The sequence below is a fragment of the Sabethes cyaneus genome, chromosome 2, assembly GCF_943734655.1.
Source record: "Sabethes cyaneus chromosome 2, idSabCyanKW18_F2, whole genome shotgun sequence".
NCBI lineage: Eukaryota > Metazoa > Arthropoda > Insecta > Diptera > Culicidae > Sabethes > Sabethes cyaneus.
Window position 1 is genome coordinate 36,838,438 of NC_071354.1, and position 17,378 is coordinate 36,855,815.

The following is a 17,378-nucleotide window of genomic DNA, read 5'->3' on the forward strand; positions in this document are numbered from 1 at the left end:
TTCTGTCATAAGTTCACTTATCATTTCCTTACCAACTTCCGTTGTCTTCAACTTCTTTTTCTTTCGTGACGTCGTTAAACCGACGAAATTAAACACTTAATTTTACAGTTACGGCCAAATCCACCGACGCCCTCAATGCCGAGGAGACTGAAAAATTACTGAAAAGGTAACTATGGAATTTCCTAAGCCCCCCCAAAAAAAACCACTGCATGTCACTTTAGTCACCGATCGTCATATGTAGTTCAGTAGTGTCTGTAGAACATTGTAGCTGGAACATGGTCCCAAATAAAGCAACACATTTCGCCGTTCACCTCTTCACAAGGCTTTCCCCATGAGCGCTTAGTGCTTTATACTAACCCTAGGATAAGTATCATTTAAACTAACCAAACTATCAATGTGCTAACCATTAGCGCTAGAAAAGTGTAAGTAACTGTCCGCAGAAAAGAGAACCTACCCACTTTGGACGGAAATTGGTCGAGATCTGATCGTAAATAAGCCGTCTTTCAGGCTTGTTAGGTTTTTCAAAAAAAATGGCACCTATAACAGTAACAGATTCTCGACCAACTTCCGTAAAAGTGAAGGTACAAAAAGCATGCTAACTAATTTGAACAACAGATATTTACACCAGGTGATTGGCAGGTTTGGTATAAAACTCATTACATCTTGTCTCGCGTGGTTTCATACTTGTTAAATTTTTTAACTGTTCGTTTCTTTCTGTTTGCATTATTTATTTTACGTCCTTTTATGATGTACATGCGTATACATTGAACTGAGCAGATATATACATATGAACGTTACTGTCTAAACAAGTTTCTGGTATAATCCTCCTAATTCTACGCAGTTCCTATTCTGCGCACTCTCTTTTAAATTATAGCTTCTCCAATATTATCCGTAACTATGACCATGATATTTTTTCTGTTAAATTATTCTTCTTTATTCACAAGAGTACTAAAATATTTAAGAATAAAATAATTAAAAGCAAAAATGTCAACATCAAAACATATGTCCCTTAGTTGAAGTTTGTTGAACCACATAGATTAGTTGGTCTTCTTTAACGTTCATGTTTCATAGGTGTGAAGCACAGTTGGGAGAATAAGCGTCTATTTCAAAAGTAGCTCCATCAACCACCATCCCAAGAGCCCATCATAACTCATTTCGCTTGATTTGATCATATACTGTGTTGAAATTTTAGGATATATGGTGCGCCTAAAAATTCTATTCTTGAAATTTATATAAAATCTATTGCACGGTAAACAACATTTGATTCATTATGGATTTATTATCTAATGTGCAGAGTTGAGAAGAGTTTTGCCTCGAGTTGATCCTCGATACAATCGAGGAAGCATTCTTCACCTTGCCCAATGTTGGTAGATCCACAGCTTGCTCGTCATCCCCCTCTTCCTCTTCTGTTGGAGGAATTAAAGCACTATGTTTTTCCATGTTTTTAAACTATTGTGAGTGATATACCAAAATTGTGTTAGGTTTAATGTCATAATTTGGTTTTATCAAATTTTGAACGAATCATGGCTCGACTAAAGAACAATAATGCATTAGGAAAGGAAGGATGAATCAAAATGGACCCGGAAAAGTTGGCCAGCTGTTTGCATCAATTGATTGTTAAGATATAAGATACGGAACGACTACTGGAGAAGTGGAAATACGGGGTTATTTGCCATATCTACAAGAAAGGCGATTAGCTGGATTGTGAGAACTACTGGGCGATCACTATCCTGAATGCCGCCTGCAAAGTGCTTCCCTAGTGCATCGGCTATCGCCAACAGCCAATAGATTCTTGGACCGGTTTCAAGGACGGTTGGTCTACAATGAACCAAATCTTCACCCTTCGGCAGATCCTCCAGAAGTGCCGCGAATTCCGAGTCCCCACGCATCACCTGACTGCATAGCCGCACTGCATAAACCGACAAAAGGTATGGAAAATTCTGGTCGAAAACGACTTTCCGGATAAGCTTCCTAGATGGATGGGATCCGCTGCTATATAAGAATCTCGCGTGGATTGTTGAACTGGAATAGGTTCAACACGGGACTTCGACAACGAGATGGTCTTTCCTGCCTACTACTCAACATTGCGCTTGAAGGTATTATAAGACGAGCGGCGATCTAGATGCTGCGGCGAACGATTTTCAATAAATCCAGTAGATTTATCTGCTTTGCCGACGACGTGGATGCTGTTGGCAGAACATTTGAGGCGGTGGAAGATCAGTACACCAAGCTAAAACGCCAAGGAGAGAAGATTGGGTTTAACATAAATACGTTTAAAACGAAGTATATGCTTGCGGTACCGTGGTAATCTACGGGAATGAGTTTGGGGTAGTCAGTGAGTTCATATACCTTAGCTCACTGGCAACAGAGGACAATACCAGCCGCGAGATTAAAAAGCGTATTATCAGCGGAAAAGTGCCTACTACGGATTCCACAAGCACTTGCGGTTGAACAATCTGAGCCCCCGTACAAAATGCACACTGTAAAAAACGTAATTAGACCCGTTGAGGCGAAGAATGAACTACGAACTCACGCGTCTCTACGGCGAACCCAGTACTCAGGCTAAAATTGGACGAACATGTTGGGCTGGATATGTCGAAGAGGACAAGGCGAAGAGGGGCACATCAAGAAAGGTAGCAAGCGAGAGCTGGTGCGCACTGGGTGACCCCGGAACTGGAGACCAGCTACCATGGACCGAATTAGGTAGAGAAATTACGTTACGGCCTTGTCATAGAACATAAGGCCAACTAACTAAGTAAGACCTACACTACCCAAGTAACTATTTGGGTTTTATTACACTCTTATGATGGCATTTAAGACCAAAATTGGTCTTGAAGACCACCATAAGAGTACAATAAAACTCACATTGTTGCTTGGGTAATGTGTATAGTACTTTCAAAGGTGATTTTGCGAACGAACCGAGTTCTTTTTCAAGAGTATCTCTCTTAAGTGGCGACGAAAACTGAAAGTTAGCCACGGTTTGTCGATGTTGATTAAGTTAATTATAATATGTTGCTCAAATTCAATTTATTTGCATTCAAAGTTGCTGACCTTCTACTGAATATTTGATAGAAAAGTACAAATGAAACTTTAAAACCGATCTTCATGATGAAGTCATGATCTGTTTTCATGTGAAGCGGCGCGGTTGAAACCGAATTGCTTTATTATTGCGTAACGATTTGCAATTGAAAATGACGTTTTTTCGAGCATTTTCAATGATTTCACAATTGTGTTCCTACACAAAATTTTCGTTTTGATCCTCTTTGTTCTTTGCTTTACTCGATTAGGGCACTCGTATATTGAGGCCGATCAGAAGTAATCTGTACTCTATTGAACAGTCGGCGACAGTAGCTGCTTCTGCTATGCAATGGGTTCGTATTCCTAGAATCTCGGCATGAAACTTATGGTATATTTCGTCAGAAAATACTGGACAGCTCCATCCAATGGAGATCCAAAACTCATCGTCTGATCGCATTTACAAATATTGGTTCATTGCCTTTATTGGCACTATCAACACTGTCAGGAGAAATTCTAAAAGACACTCACCTGGATAATTGATACCGGTACTTCCTCACAAAGTTGTGATGAGCGTTGACAACGCAATCGATGATGAAGTCGTTGTTGATTTCACTGCAATATTCGATGAAAACTGCAACCTGTTCAGAAGAAATCTCGGAAATCTCTGGCGGTTACAATGTCAGCTCTGATCGCCACAAAGTATTGTTGGAAGAACAGGAACTCTATAATTGAAAAACAATTAACATTCGTGTTGTCTGAAACAGTTCGCGGAAAATCATACGTGTTATTTAAGGCGATACCGAAAGTGGCTAACGTTATTATGTTAGTGCGACAAACACTGTAATGTACATCTCATGTGTTCGTTAAAAACCTAAACGTTTATTTGAATATTGCATTAGAATTGGTGACATATGTCAAATAGCGGAGCTTGCAAACATAAACAGCTGATCCGCAGCCAACCGCACCGACTACGAACATCCCGAAACATGATTTGTTTTCTTTATCAAGGCATTCCGATTCAATCAAGATTAACAGCAGCAACTGAATAATGCGTAGGATCACTAGGATGTTTAATAAATCCGTTTGCATCGGAGGCCAGTTTTTGATTCCTTTTGTTTGTTTACATCACTCTAAGCTTATCGATGCGGCGAAAGTTGAAAGCTCTTTCAACACTTATTGATGTGACGAAAGTTTGATACTGTGTTGCTGCTTTTTCGGAAACCGCTAGTACAATGAAATATGTGCGCAACCAAATATCTATTAACCAATTCCAAATTATACATTGGTCGCTTTTATGAACACGTAATGATCGATATGATCAGTTAAATTTATTTTCCATTAGCAATAATGTTTTGCTGAGCGTTTGTTGATATATAGCAGATCGATAAATGGAATGACAAGTTTTAGGAAATTATAACAGCACTGGAAGCACTGATTCCGTGGCGAAAGCATGCTCTGCCAATACAGATGCATTTTTAAGGTGCAAAACAATACATGCTTCGAACGGTAGCCATTTATCCAGCCATCTTTGAGCCACTTTCGGTTTCCCCTTAAAAATAACTGGTATGCACCCTGGTTGATTTACGGTCGGCTGGCCATGTCGCAACGATGCCGGGCTGTGAAATCTTTTCTCTTCAACGACCTCACCGGAATTAGAAATAGATTAGCTCAACGTGCCGGATAGTTCGATCAGGGCGAAGCTGACTTGCGAGTAGCGCCCAGAACCGGATCCATTTAAGGGTTCTTCAAACGACACGAGCCACCCCGATTCTAAGCTGCAAAACAGGAAGATTAAGTACTTGCTTGAACATGTATTATTCCTTTGTAAACCTCAACCTATTGGATCAATGCCAGGTTCTCTACGTTTTTGATAATCTCTTGAAAAGTTCGCTTGATGCTGCTTTCGCGTGATGGTGACAAGGAGATTCATGAAGATCAAGAAAACATGAAGAATTTCTGAGCTTCTTCCCACAGGAGTAAAATGGGAGCTACCTTTTTTAATCAATTCGATCTTTACAAGAATAAGAACCAGCTAACAACTATTAAATTTTGGTTTGACCCGTTCGTTCTTTTGTTGATCTGAGTCAGTAGTTGTAAGTTCTTTTCTGAGCTTTTGTCAGATTTATTTTCCACAGTGTGGTTTTCAGCATGAACAGGACCGTTCCGAGAACCACCAAGTGGAGCAAATGTTTCGCTGAATGGCACGATCCTTTTGCAAAAAATGATATCCGTAAAGGATTCCATTCTCGGAAGCTGGATTACCTGGATTAATATAGTGAATTACAAATAGGAATAATATGTTACTTTTATGAAGTTACTTTTTCGAGATCGACCGAAAAAACTGAACCGTTGATCATCGCTTTGGAACCATTGCTATCGTACTCCGCTCGTCCCGAAATTGCCCGTGAGATATGGTCCTTCTAACTCGAACATGTGTCACATGCCGGCTGATTTGAAGGTGATTCATCCAGGTGGTGCTTGTTTATGTCTGATGTAACGGAGTGTCTTGATTGGTTTTCATGGATATGCTGAGCATCTTCGTGTTGAGTGAGTTAGTTGAGTAAATTTTATGTTCAACGTCTTTAACAATTTGCAGTAGAAACTATAGGAGCAAGATTCTTCGTTTTTCTTCAACTGGAGTTTGTTAAATGAATTGAACATGTTCTGGGCTGGTAGGTTCGAGGGTCCCCAAAACCAGGCATTGGTTTCTTGTCTCCTTTCAGGTCCTATATTATTGCCACATAAGTTTTTACATCCGCAATTGGTCAAGATTGGTTTCCGATTAGCTACTTTTCCTTCGCGACGCTTGTTCGCCTCCAATGATCGTTTCGTTAATGCTTTCGGCTTTGGAGTGGTTGATAACACTGGCACCAGTTGAACGTTGGTTTGAATCCTTAGTGAATCTGGATCACTTTCCTCGCTTTCCATGTCAGAAGTTCCATAAATTCGCAATAGATCCAAAGCACTAACACGGCAGTATAGGCCAGAAGTATTTGTGAAAATACAACCGTTTGAGACCTTCAACTCTTGGAAGCTGTATAACCTTCTTATGATAATTTCTGTTACTGATTAAAATCCTTATTAGAAAATCAAGTTACTTTTTGTACATCAACTACCAGTACTATTTGCCTTAGACTAATAGATTCTCCATTCTTGCGATATTCAGCGCGAGCGTCCTAAGCTAACCTTAAACGCTTTCAATGGCTATTACAAGCCGTATAACCAATCGGTAACTCTTTCAAAGAATGACCTGTCTTTCTTGAATGTTGTTCCGCTGCAGTGTAAACTTGTAAGAATATTGTTAGTGAACGAATTATTCGTGTTTTTGTAAAATCGTATTCGTTCACGAATGTATTGATGCTGTTCGGTTTTCGACAGACTACAAAACGTTTCGTTGATAACAAGTCGATCATCTTTGGCCACCGAATCGGAACAATTTCGATGGCATCCACAAAGTACTTGCTTTACCGAATGACCCGGGTTGTCTCTTTGCTGCTTTTTTGGTCCGTTTCCATGTTTGATCTGAAAAAGCAAAAAACTTGCACTTGAATCCGTGATTCCACTATGGTTATCGCCATAACCGGTAAATTCATCATCGGTATTAGCACTGCTACTACTCGACGTTTCACCAAAATATTGCTGTATTAACTCCATTTTCTATATAAAGTTACTGCGTTTTGGATTTACTGCTCAATCTGTAGATATTTAACCATGCTCAAGATAGAGATCCGAGTCAGCGTTATCTGTGTGTCCGTGCCTAGACATCTGTGTTTAGACATCTAGAAAGTAATAATAGTATGATTCTTTTAAAATTAGCGATCAGTCAGACTGTTTTTGATAATCAATAAATAAAATTGATATGTTAAACGTTGTCTAAAGCTAAATAGTTTGAAGTAATGAACATTTCTACCAATTTTTATCGAAAACCTAAAAGTTTCAGAACTTCTAAGGTCACTTTTAATAAAAAAAAACAATGACTAACTGCGCACAGAACCGACAAGATGCAATCACATTTCACCTTTTATTGAAACTTTGGATCCTATCACACCGCCGAACTTCACTGCATCCCGTTGCAAAGAAAAAAGCCTACACAACCTTCAAAGTCTGTACGACCGAAGCACTTTTCACGCAACCTTATTTACTAACCTTACAGCAGCCCCATTGCAAAACCACCTATAGAGTTCTAGCTAGTTCAGCCACCTAATTTCCATTTCTCTGTATTCTACCCGCGTTTTGCTTGAACATGCAACTCCCGCGCGTATTTTTCATTGTAGAAACGAAGTCAAACCCAAGTACGCCAAACAAACAGCAGCCCCCGCCGGTACAGGACTCACAGCCTACGATACTATGGCAGTGTAATCTGTAAATGGTCAACCAAACGACCAGTGACGAGTAGCAGCCAACGGACGGCCGCCAACCATCAGTAGGCCTCCGCTAGAAAGATCAATAGACAACCCCCATGCTTCCAGCTCATCACAATCCATTTCCCAGCTCCAAAATCCTTTTACCGGTCCTGTCTGCTAGACTGATCCGCCGAACTTATACAAAATAAATGATGACTCGCACCACAGTTACGGGACCATCCGGCGGAACTCACTGTCACTGTGGCGCAAGCGGCAGAAATCAAACTTTCGCTGAATCATCAAAACATCATCCTCATCAGCAATCAGATCCGAGCAGATTGTCGTCTATTGTACAATTATTCTTACAGCAAACAAACTTGTATCGATCACATATGGTTTGAACCCAGTGTCTGTCTATGTACGTACATATAAGTGTAAAGTCTTCACAATGAGTGTAATCTAGGTTTTATTCATTTAACTGTTTTAATTATTTGTGATAGCAGCTAGGTTTACGAGCGAAACGAAATCTGAATCCGGAATATGATTGCACCGGTAATACCCAACTCACATGTATATCGAACCAAGAGCATGATAAAGCCAACTAATCCTGACCCTACTCAAATTTTACCGAAACAAGAAATAAACATCACTAGAATCACTATCAATTTACAACCTTAAGTAAGAAATTCTACCTTTAACCGACAGCTATAATATACATACATTTTAGATTCCTTCGATGATACACAAGCACGATAGCCCGAGCCGAGGAGCGGCCGGATAGTTTGAAAGTAAAACAAAAAAAAAATAAAATAAAATTTCAAATCAATCAAATATAGCAACCAATCATCTAGCGATGATAGTGTTACATGATGTAATTTAGAACTGCCACCGCACAAGCAGATCAGGCAGAGCATAAATGCATTATACATACATGCATTATACACACACACCACAACAAATATCGCCCCCTTGCGGCGGCATATGGTATTAGGCAAGCTAGAAAGAGTGAGATAGCCCGACGGCGACAATGAGAGAGAAAACGAGAGAGCGATAGAGAGAAGGATGACCTAGTGTAAGAGTTTATCAATCATATATATGCATGGTAACCACACACCCTGCCACCGCTACTGAATAAAAACGTGAATGTAATTTCCTCGTCCCACTAGTCCTACTAGTATCGAATAATGTGAGGCACCGCTATGTGAACAATTTAGCGTAACACGACGGTAACTTATATTTCACCGTCGCGTCGCGTCAGTCGATTTGATGAAATGTAGTAGGACAAGGATGGCGTTATATGAAAGCTGCGCGAGTTGGTTGTCTCAGGACGGAAAAGCTGTAGAGCACAGCGCTTATTTTTGGGTTTGAAAAGCTGATGGCCTGCTATGTTATGTGTGGTTTTAGACTCATAAGTTTTTCTTTTGTGCTTATATTATTTAACACACAGGGTAGAAACAAAAATCTAAGCTTTAATTTTTTTGCTTCCATATGCGAGCATATCTTTAGTGTTTTTAAAGTTTAATTTAATAGGTTTAGGTTCTAGGCTGCGCCTGCCCATTCCGGTGGGGCTGCCCAGTCAAACGTTTACGCGGTAGAGTCGATTAGGATAACAACAACCAGATGCTGTGAGAAATGAAAATACCAAAAAATGTTAAACGAACAAGACATGAGATAGGGGAACGACGATTGCTCAATTTTTCTACCAAGTACGTGGATGCCCTTCCATACTGCAAGCAAAACAAAAATGGGAGGGAGATGAATGTTTGTTAAGGTGCGTTTAGACTGGGCAATTTTTTGGAAACATGTGGAATGCAACATGTGGTGTGCAGCATGTTGTTAGTTGTTACTCAATGTTGCTCTGTCGCCACCTGAACATTTGTTATACGTTGCCATGCTGCTTGGAAACATCGGGCAACAGTTTGGAAAAAGTTGCCTGCCACATGTTGCCAATCTAAACGCACCTTTAGAGCTAACAAGAAAAAAAAACGAAAAACGAGCACCCAAATGTAGCGTTAGAGAGCTTTCCGGTAGAAAAAAAGATTCGTAGTACATAGCGCCCTTGTTCGATGTTAGAACTAATTTATGCTTATGTAACCGTTTTTAATTTTGGAAGTGACCAACAGGTAGATCAAAAACGAAAATACAGGATTGACCAAAAATGATCCAGAATTAAAGCAAGAATTTTTCTTATAAAAGAGCTTATGAATTTTAGATTTCGAATACAGATTGAATTGCAGCAAAATTTCCGATTTACTTTTACTTACATTTTTGGCAACTGGACAATGATATTAAAATTACCTGTGATGAGGTTTCCCAGCAGGTCACTATCACTTTTTATGTCAACTCTGTACTATTAGATATTAACGATCCACTTTGCGGATAATCTTGTCCTCCATATTTCCTTTACACCAGTGAATAAATTTAAATTTGCGTAAAAACTCTGTCCACAAATAAAAAATGGTTACCCACTTTTCCCACATGTAAAACTTTCTCAAAAAGCTTGGTTAATTTTCTATACCAACGCACAGGTTGCTACGTTCACCTTCAATTTCGTTATGAACATTACAAAGTCTCATTTAGGATCCAACCAGATTAACCGTCAATGAAACGGTACGTCATTGAATTGTGTGAATTGTAAAAGCCGTTTCAACTTCAAATTTCTCGATTTTAGTCATAATAGCACACTAACCATTTCTACATTTATGGACAGAACTTTCGCTCTTCGGATGCCTTCCCTTCCATACTCTGACGGTTGTGAATTAGGTCCAACCCTTTAAAACTGCCTTCGATATCGGTTCGATTCCTCGAGATGACGCGTCCTTCGAAAGAGATTAGCTTATATGTATTATTATCCGAACTACACCGTAGCAACTGTACTAGCAGTAGAGAAAGTAAAATCGCACTCGCAACGTCTGTCCTGAGATAACCACTAATCGATACAACAATAGCGTGACAAAACGGGCAAATTAAGAGCAAATGAAGAAGCATTTATATAAATAATATTATCCTTTTTGCTAGGTATGTTTATATATAACTAATAACGACTACAAGTTACTGTAAACGATTAAAATACTTCCTACTCAAGTAACCCTTAACACGCATACACGCAAGATGAAAGGAAAAAAAACTCTTGGACTCAGTTATTACGAAATATACTAACACAAAAATTAATAAATCACTTTTGTAATTTATTGAATAATAGACAAGTAAGAGTATAGGAACAAATTTTTATACTGTGTGATGAAATTTTTCGGTACACTTAAGTTTTCCATTCTTCCGCTTCTTTGTAAAAATTATACTTCTGTACTTTGTAATGTCTGTTTTTTGAAGTTCGAAGATCTGATGAAAAAAAAACAAAGTGATTGAACAAATTTATTTGGTAAACAAAAAAAAGTAAACTAAAGACTATCGTGATGAACAAAATTATTGCTGAGAATAAACTCTACCAAGCATATAACTGTATCGCATTTGGTACTAAACTTAGTATACCCACAGCAGACATGACATACCGCAGATTCAAAAGAAACAAAATTAAGCAAACAAACCTATAGTAAAGTTACTGGATAAACAAATACCGATGTTGATTGAACTAAAACAAAATTATAGAACTTAGCAAGTTGAAAGAAAAAAATTGTACTGTTTGGACAAAAGAAACAAAAAAAAACTAACGAAACAAGTAAAACCACAGAAATCAAATATTGAAAGTTGTTTGGAACAAAACTCATGTAGCAAATCGAACCACGAGCAGTTATACATTTACAGACATTCCTAGTCCTCCTACCCGCCACTTTTCCGAACCGTTTCGTATTCTTCTGCAGAATGATGCATATATTCTCTAGTCAAAATTTCAGCTTGAACGACTAACATACCGGACGTTTTAGGTCCTGTACCCGAGTGCCATAACCATTAAACTGTCAGTTGTATCGTGCATTTTACCTATTCAATGCCATTTTGTTTTACCTATCCATTAAACAACGATTCTTCTCTTGAATAACACATATAGAAAAAAAACGCTGCTCGATACAAACAAAACAAATTAATCAAAACACATGCAATTGTGTACAAAGTCATTACGTAGTTGTTGCGTTGCCTCTCCCTTGCTTAGAAATTGATGAGTCAATATATTTCTAAAACGATCCATCACAAAACGATACGAACAGCGCGCAGAAATGGATGATGATAGTTGGTTTAGTGTGGCTCAAACAATATTATCTACTTTCAAACTTACAACAGGTCGTTCGAATAATAATTTACCGCAGAGCCACATTATTAAGTAGCATTTTACCACACAGACAGCTTAGTTGCTAGCATTATTAACATTCTAACGACATAGCCGCTTCAGCTGTTGATGAAAATTGTCACGAAAGTTTTCAGCAATGGGCGAGTTAGCGGATAACACACAAACGATGATTTTTAAACGTAAAATAAACTTTTCCATGCTGCGATACGGTATGAATTAAAAAAAAAACGATGATATATGAGACAGCGCAAACCAACAAATAATAACCCATCAAATTGAATGTAGTTGTATCAGCTCGCTTTACTATGGAATCAGAAGTAACAAACCGAAGGAAAAAAACTCTTAAAAATCGCAACTGGCAATTAACATTTAAAAAAAAGTCAAGCATGATTATTATCATTAAAATCAGCTAAAAAATATTGATAGCAAACAAAACAGCAAACAACATCTAATTTGTGAAATCGTAATGAAGAAAGTAACGTACACACAGACACAAGTGAAACAACTGAATCATTATAAAATAAATTCGAAAAACCAGAAATAAAAAAATAGCAAAATTTTACACCGATTGTTTTTTACTTTTGTGATTTGTTCGAAACTCCGAACTATTCAGCCAAATACCATGTGTTTCATTCAGACTTACCACTTAAAAAACTCAGCAAAATTTGCCGAGATTTGGACAGCCGAGCGTTCGGTAAAAATTTCAGTTTTGCTATTCGACGTTTACGGATCTTTACTAACGTTTGGCATCATAAAAAATTTTACCGAACGCTCGGCTGTCCAAATCTCGGCAAAATTTTGCTGACTTCGGCACTTTTTTTTAAGTGTGTATGTCAATTTTTCCACATAATATAATCGTGGTTTTCGATTTGATAATCGGATAAAACTGATCCGATTCACCATCACCTTCCGACTTTCACCAAGTATATTTTTATTCTTATTCTTATTAATACCAACACAGCCACAATAAAGGATTCCTGGAAATAATTTTAATTATTTCTGATCATAGAAATATTTCAAATTATTTTCTTGTCTGTATTAAATATTAACATTTGCAAAATATCAGAGATATATTGCAAATGTTTAATCGGCCAGGCCAACTGTGAGACGATTATAAGACGATTATAAGAAATAAATCTTGTGCGAATAAGTTATTCATACATAGATGTATTTCAAAATCAACCGGGGAAGAAGGAACAGGGACGTCTCGTACCAACCGTTTCTGATTAACTGTAAATTTGTTTCGTTGGGAGTATCTTTGCTAATAAAGGTTAAGTGAAGTGAAACTTGCCGTCACCGTCACATAAAAATTGTCGTAGAATAACTGGTTCAAGAATCTTCGAAACAAGATGTCCGAAGAATCGAAAACTCTCCCCTCCGGGAAAATAAAACACTCCAAACTTGCCATACATTGCCCTTTGATTTCGCAGTAGAGTATATAAAAAATAAATAAATATAAGGAACGTCCTCACCCGATTTCAAATCTCGTACTCAGATTACATTGCCAATCGATGTCAGTTGAATCGGCCATGTCCTTAATTATTTCCGGAATACTGTGGATAAAACGACGAATCTCGATTCAATGGGTAACAGGTTGACAGGTTGACAGGTATTCAAAGTGTTAGTTCCAGATAGCAACTTCGGGTATGGAGAAAGTATTCCAATATAATTTTGACGTAGGACTACGTCTGTCAGGAAGGTAGCTGGTATAGGGTGTCATTCCAAAAAATCTTTCTCGAAAAGTGGTCAGGTTTTGAACGCTAATAGCTTAGTGGTTTTCCGAACGATTTTCCATATTCTTACACCAATTGATTGGAAAATCTTCTAAGAATTGACCCAAATGAAGAAAAGTATAGATTCTTGATGTTGAACTATTGAAAAATTCACTACGATGGTCTAAACCTATACCAATTTGATATCTGTGCTTGGGAAGCAAGCCAAAACAAGTGACAAAGTTTCCTTATTTCAACAAGATTTCTTAACACCGCGACGCGATTAAACCTAGACCATTTTGATGTCCTTGCTTGGGAAGTACGCTAGAAAGAGTGACAAAGACCCCTCGTGCCAACAGATTTCTTACGAACGCGATTAAACCTAGTCCAATTTTATGTCTGTGTTAGGGAAGTGTGCCAGAAAAGTTCGTTATCCCAACAGATCGCAAATTCTTTACTGCGAGACGTTTAAACCTAGGCGAATTTGATATCTGTGTTGGAAAAATGTGCTACAGCTGTCCTGTAGTGTTCGGTTATAATATGACTCTGTATGAATACGCTTACGCATGCTTGCCGTTTCATTAGAAGTGTAGTGAAAAGATGTGCTGTTGATAAAATAGGATTGAATTGGTAAAATCCTTTCAACGTGGGGAACCATGGGTAATAAAAACAATCTTTAATTTCAGTAAGGTAGCAGGAAAGCAATAGTTTGTGTTCTTGGTTTTTTTTTTAATTGATTCCAAATACACATAGAAATAACTCTGAAATCTTTTGAGGATTGAACGTATGCAATGTTACTACTTTGATAAATGTTATATACAACGCATGTAGCATGTATATATGTTGCATATAGCATGTATACATGAAGAATCGAATGATTACAAGCATGGATACATGCTACTATCACTACAAAGAGACTTACGTAGTCCTGCGTCACCTATATATGCGGTCGTGTCTTGTACACAACCCCTCTGATTTTACCAGCAATTTGACTGCAAAACCGAAAAACAAAACTTTGTAAAGATAATCAGTCGAAAGCTACAATAAGAGTGTATCTGTATGGATACAATCTGGCAAAAGGAAAGGATACAGAGACTGTAGATCACAGAGGCGACAAGGCACTCAAAAACCGCTAAATTTTGAATCAAAACGGAGAGTACCATCACAAATAAAGGCAACTCCCGGTTATGATTCAAAATTTAGCGGCTTTTGAGTGCCTTGACACCTCTGTAATCTATAGTCTCTGTAGGAAAGGATATCCGCTCATTTTTCTATGACGTTGCGCTTTCAGAATATCAAATTGAACTAGCTTCAACGTTTAAAGCTAAAAACAGTTGAAGAAAAGAGGTGGTTTTATATTTTAAATAATTGTTTACATTCAAGACATCAAACTGGACTAGGTTAAATGTTAAAACGATAAAATCGGTTGAACAAGAGGGGTGGTTTTGCACTATGGCGTACTTCCCAAGCAAAAATATAAAATTGGTATAGGTTTAAACGTCGTGAAGAATCTTCGACCTATTGGGACGGGAAGTTTCCGTCACTTTTTTGCAAAAAAACACGTTCCAACTTTGATGACGGCTTTTGCAACCAATCATCGCTTGTCATGGCTATATGAGGTACTGAAAGGACTAACAGATCTGCGTGATTTCACGGTGTGCAGTTCGCTGTGCAGACATCGACTTGTCTCTGGCGAATCTATAGCAATTGATGTTGAAGGATAGCGTACTGGAAGTGACCAACGAGATAGCGCAAAACCTTCCCAAATTACAGATATTGAACTTGCTAGGCTAGGCTAGTCCAATTTGATGTCCTGAAAGTAAATATTTTTTTAAAATATAAAACCAGCCCTTTACTTTAGTAGTTTAGTAGTTATTAGCATTTGAAATCTTCCATTCAAACGTTACACTTCTATTTTCTTTTTCACAAAGTGCTACCCAGTCCCAGTATAGCAAACAAAGACGTAGTCCTACGTCAACGAAACTGAACAATTTATATAACGTCGGATAGATAAAATGACCAGCAATTTTATGGAGAGGTAAGAGAGCAATTTTAAGGAGTGCGTAAGAGGGGGGGGCTCCCATAGAAATGAAACACAAATTTCCTCAAAACTCGAGAACTATTCAAGCAAATGGAACCAAATTTGGCATGTGGAGGTTTCAGAACGCACGATTTTTTTTACTTCTGTCCGGTTTCGCAAAAGCCGCTGAATATTCGGAAGTTTTATAGCACAGACATTCACATCGAAATTCACTTGGATTTAATATTTCCTAAACACGACACTATCAAAATATCTTTTTCCGTAAAGTATCTGCAAATTTTTTACGAAAATCTATGAAAAACGTGACAGTAAATTTTTTGTACCTTCCGACTTTCACCAAGTATGCAATGGAAACCTTTCCAAGCAGTACTTTTACTTCGTGATGATTCAAACACTTCTGCTCTAAATACGCATTATGCTGGTGGTGAAGTGCGTCACAATTTAAAATTGATAAATAACTAGCTACTGGCCTAACTGATTTCGCTACCACATACAGTCCACTACAACCAGCCGTTCGTTCAGAAGCGAACAAGACCTTTTAAACGAGAAGCAGCGAGATTGGGGCTTAGCTTTAATATCAAACAAGTTAGATTAAAACTTCGCGGTCGGTTTCTACAGTAGAAGGAGGAAGAGGCACAATTTATGTCTAAAAATAACCCGGATTAATAAGGGGGGTTGCGCAGTCTCCTTTTGTCCAGCGCCTCTATGGTTCAGAGGAACACGAGTATCAGCGAGCCACACGCCCTGGCGGGTGTTGTGGGTTCAAATCCCTGATTATAGCTTGGTTCGACCCATGCACCTTCCAGCATTGGACAAAAGGTAGGAGTCACAACTTGTTAAGCGTAGCTACCTATTACCCCCCTTTCCACTCTTTCCCCTCCATTCCCCAAAAAAATTTCATTACTTTCCCCTGCTGTCCCTCCATCAATTGTAGAACCATCGTTTCAAAAAAATATTAATATCAAAATTGTGGTTTTGGGCAGATGGCTGTTCCACTCGGCCGCGTTGATAAGTAAGCCCCAACATGTATTGCTCGTTTCTTTGGTAACAAAACGCGATGCTCACTTTTTCGATAGCTTGAAATCGTCGCAGAAAGAATCTGCTTGGCTGTATGTAAGTTATAAGTATTTATTATGCTTGTCTAGCACGTAAGCTATTGATTTACTTGACAAAATAAACGATATTCGCTCCCGCGACGATTCTGGCGACGGTTTCGCCCGCGACGGTTATAATTCATCGCGTACGAAAGGGTGGGAAATTGATAATATTCTAATTATTTGTTTCGTTCTAACTCTTCAAACACCTACTATATAATGAAAACGTTGACCGTAAAACTTTCGAATAATGTACATGGAAATTGTTGAGTTGTTGTATATGTAGGACTGATGGAAACTCAAATGATGCAACTGTACCTGATTCAAAGGACTGCTGGTGAGCTCGTTCTATTTTTATCTATATTAATTTCATTTCATTATATATCATATTATGTATTATTTGTTGCACTCTTCGAACAAACAAACCATCACGTGAGTTAAAGCTGGTGCAGCGAAATTGATTGTTACATGCAAGGATCTTAATGCTGGAAGGAAATTGATATAATCCCGGAATGCGCACAAGTGTCTCTGCTTGTGGGTCCGCCCAATCCATTTTAGTCCTTCTACAACAGCTTACTTACTTTACTTATATGTCCATGTCCGCCGGTCCGGCAGAACAAAGAGATGAAATCAGAGATCTCCACTGCTGACGGTTACCCGCCATGGCTTTTACCTGTCGCCAGGACAGGTTCTCGTCTACAGCCCGGATGTCGTTGACTAAGCTCCGTCGCCATGAGCCTCTGGGTCTGCCTCTTCTACGCTGTCCTTGTGGATTCCAGTCGAGTGCTTCTCTGCAAACCTCGTTCGCTCCTTTCCTTAGGATGTATCCGATCCATTTCCACCTACGTCCACGAATTTCTGTGGCTATCGGCCGTTGATGACACCGACGATGGAGTTCCTCATTGGATATCCAGTTATCAGGCCACCAGG

The 17,378-nt window shown here is 38.6% G+C and overlaps 1 protein-coding gene across 1 annotated transcript in view; it reads left to right on the forward strand.

The window, feature by feature from the left end:
• LOC128733890 (cell adhesion molecule Dscam2) overlaps positions 1 to 12,133 on the forward strand; it is a 115,145-nt gene extending 103,012 nt beyond the window's left edge. Inside the window, exons 23-24 of the mRNA XM_053827743.1 lie at positions 109 to 166; positions 7,293 to 12,133. Of these exons, the coding sequence (XP_053683718.1) occupies positions 109 to 166; positions 7,293 to 7,377 (143 nt within the window). The 3' untranslated portion in view covers positions 7,378 to 12,133. The remainder of the gene's footprint in view (positions 1 to 108; positions 167 to 7,292) is intronic.
• Positions 12,134 to 17,378: the final 5,245 nt, after the last annotated feature.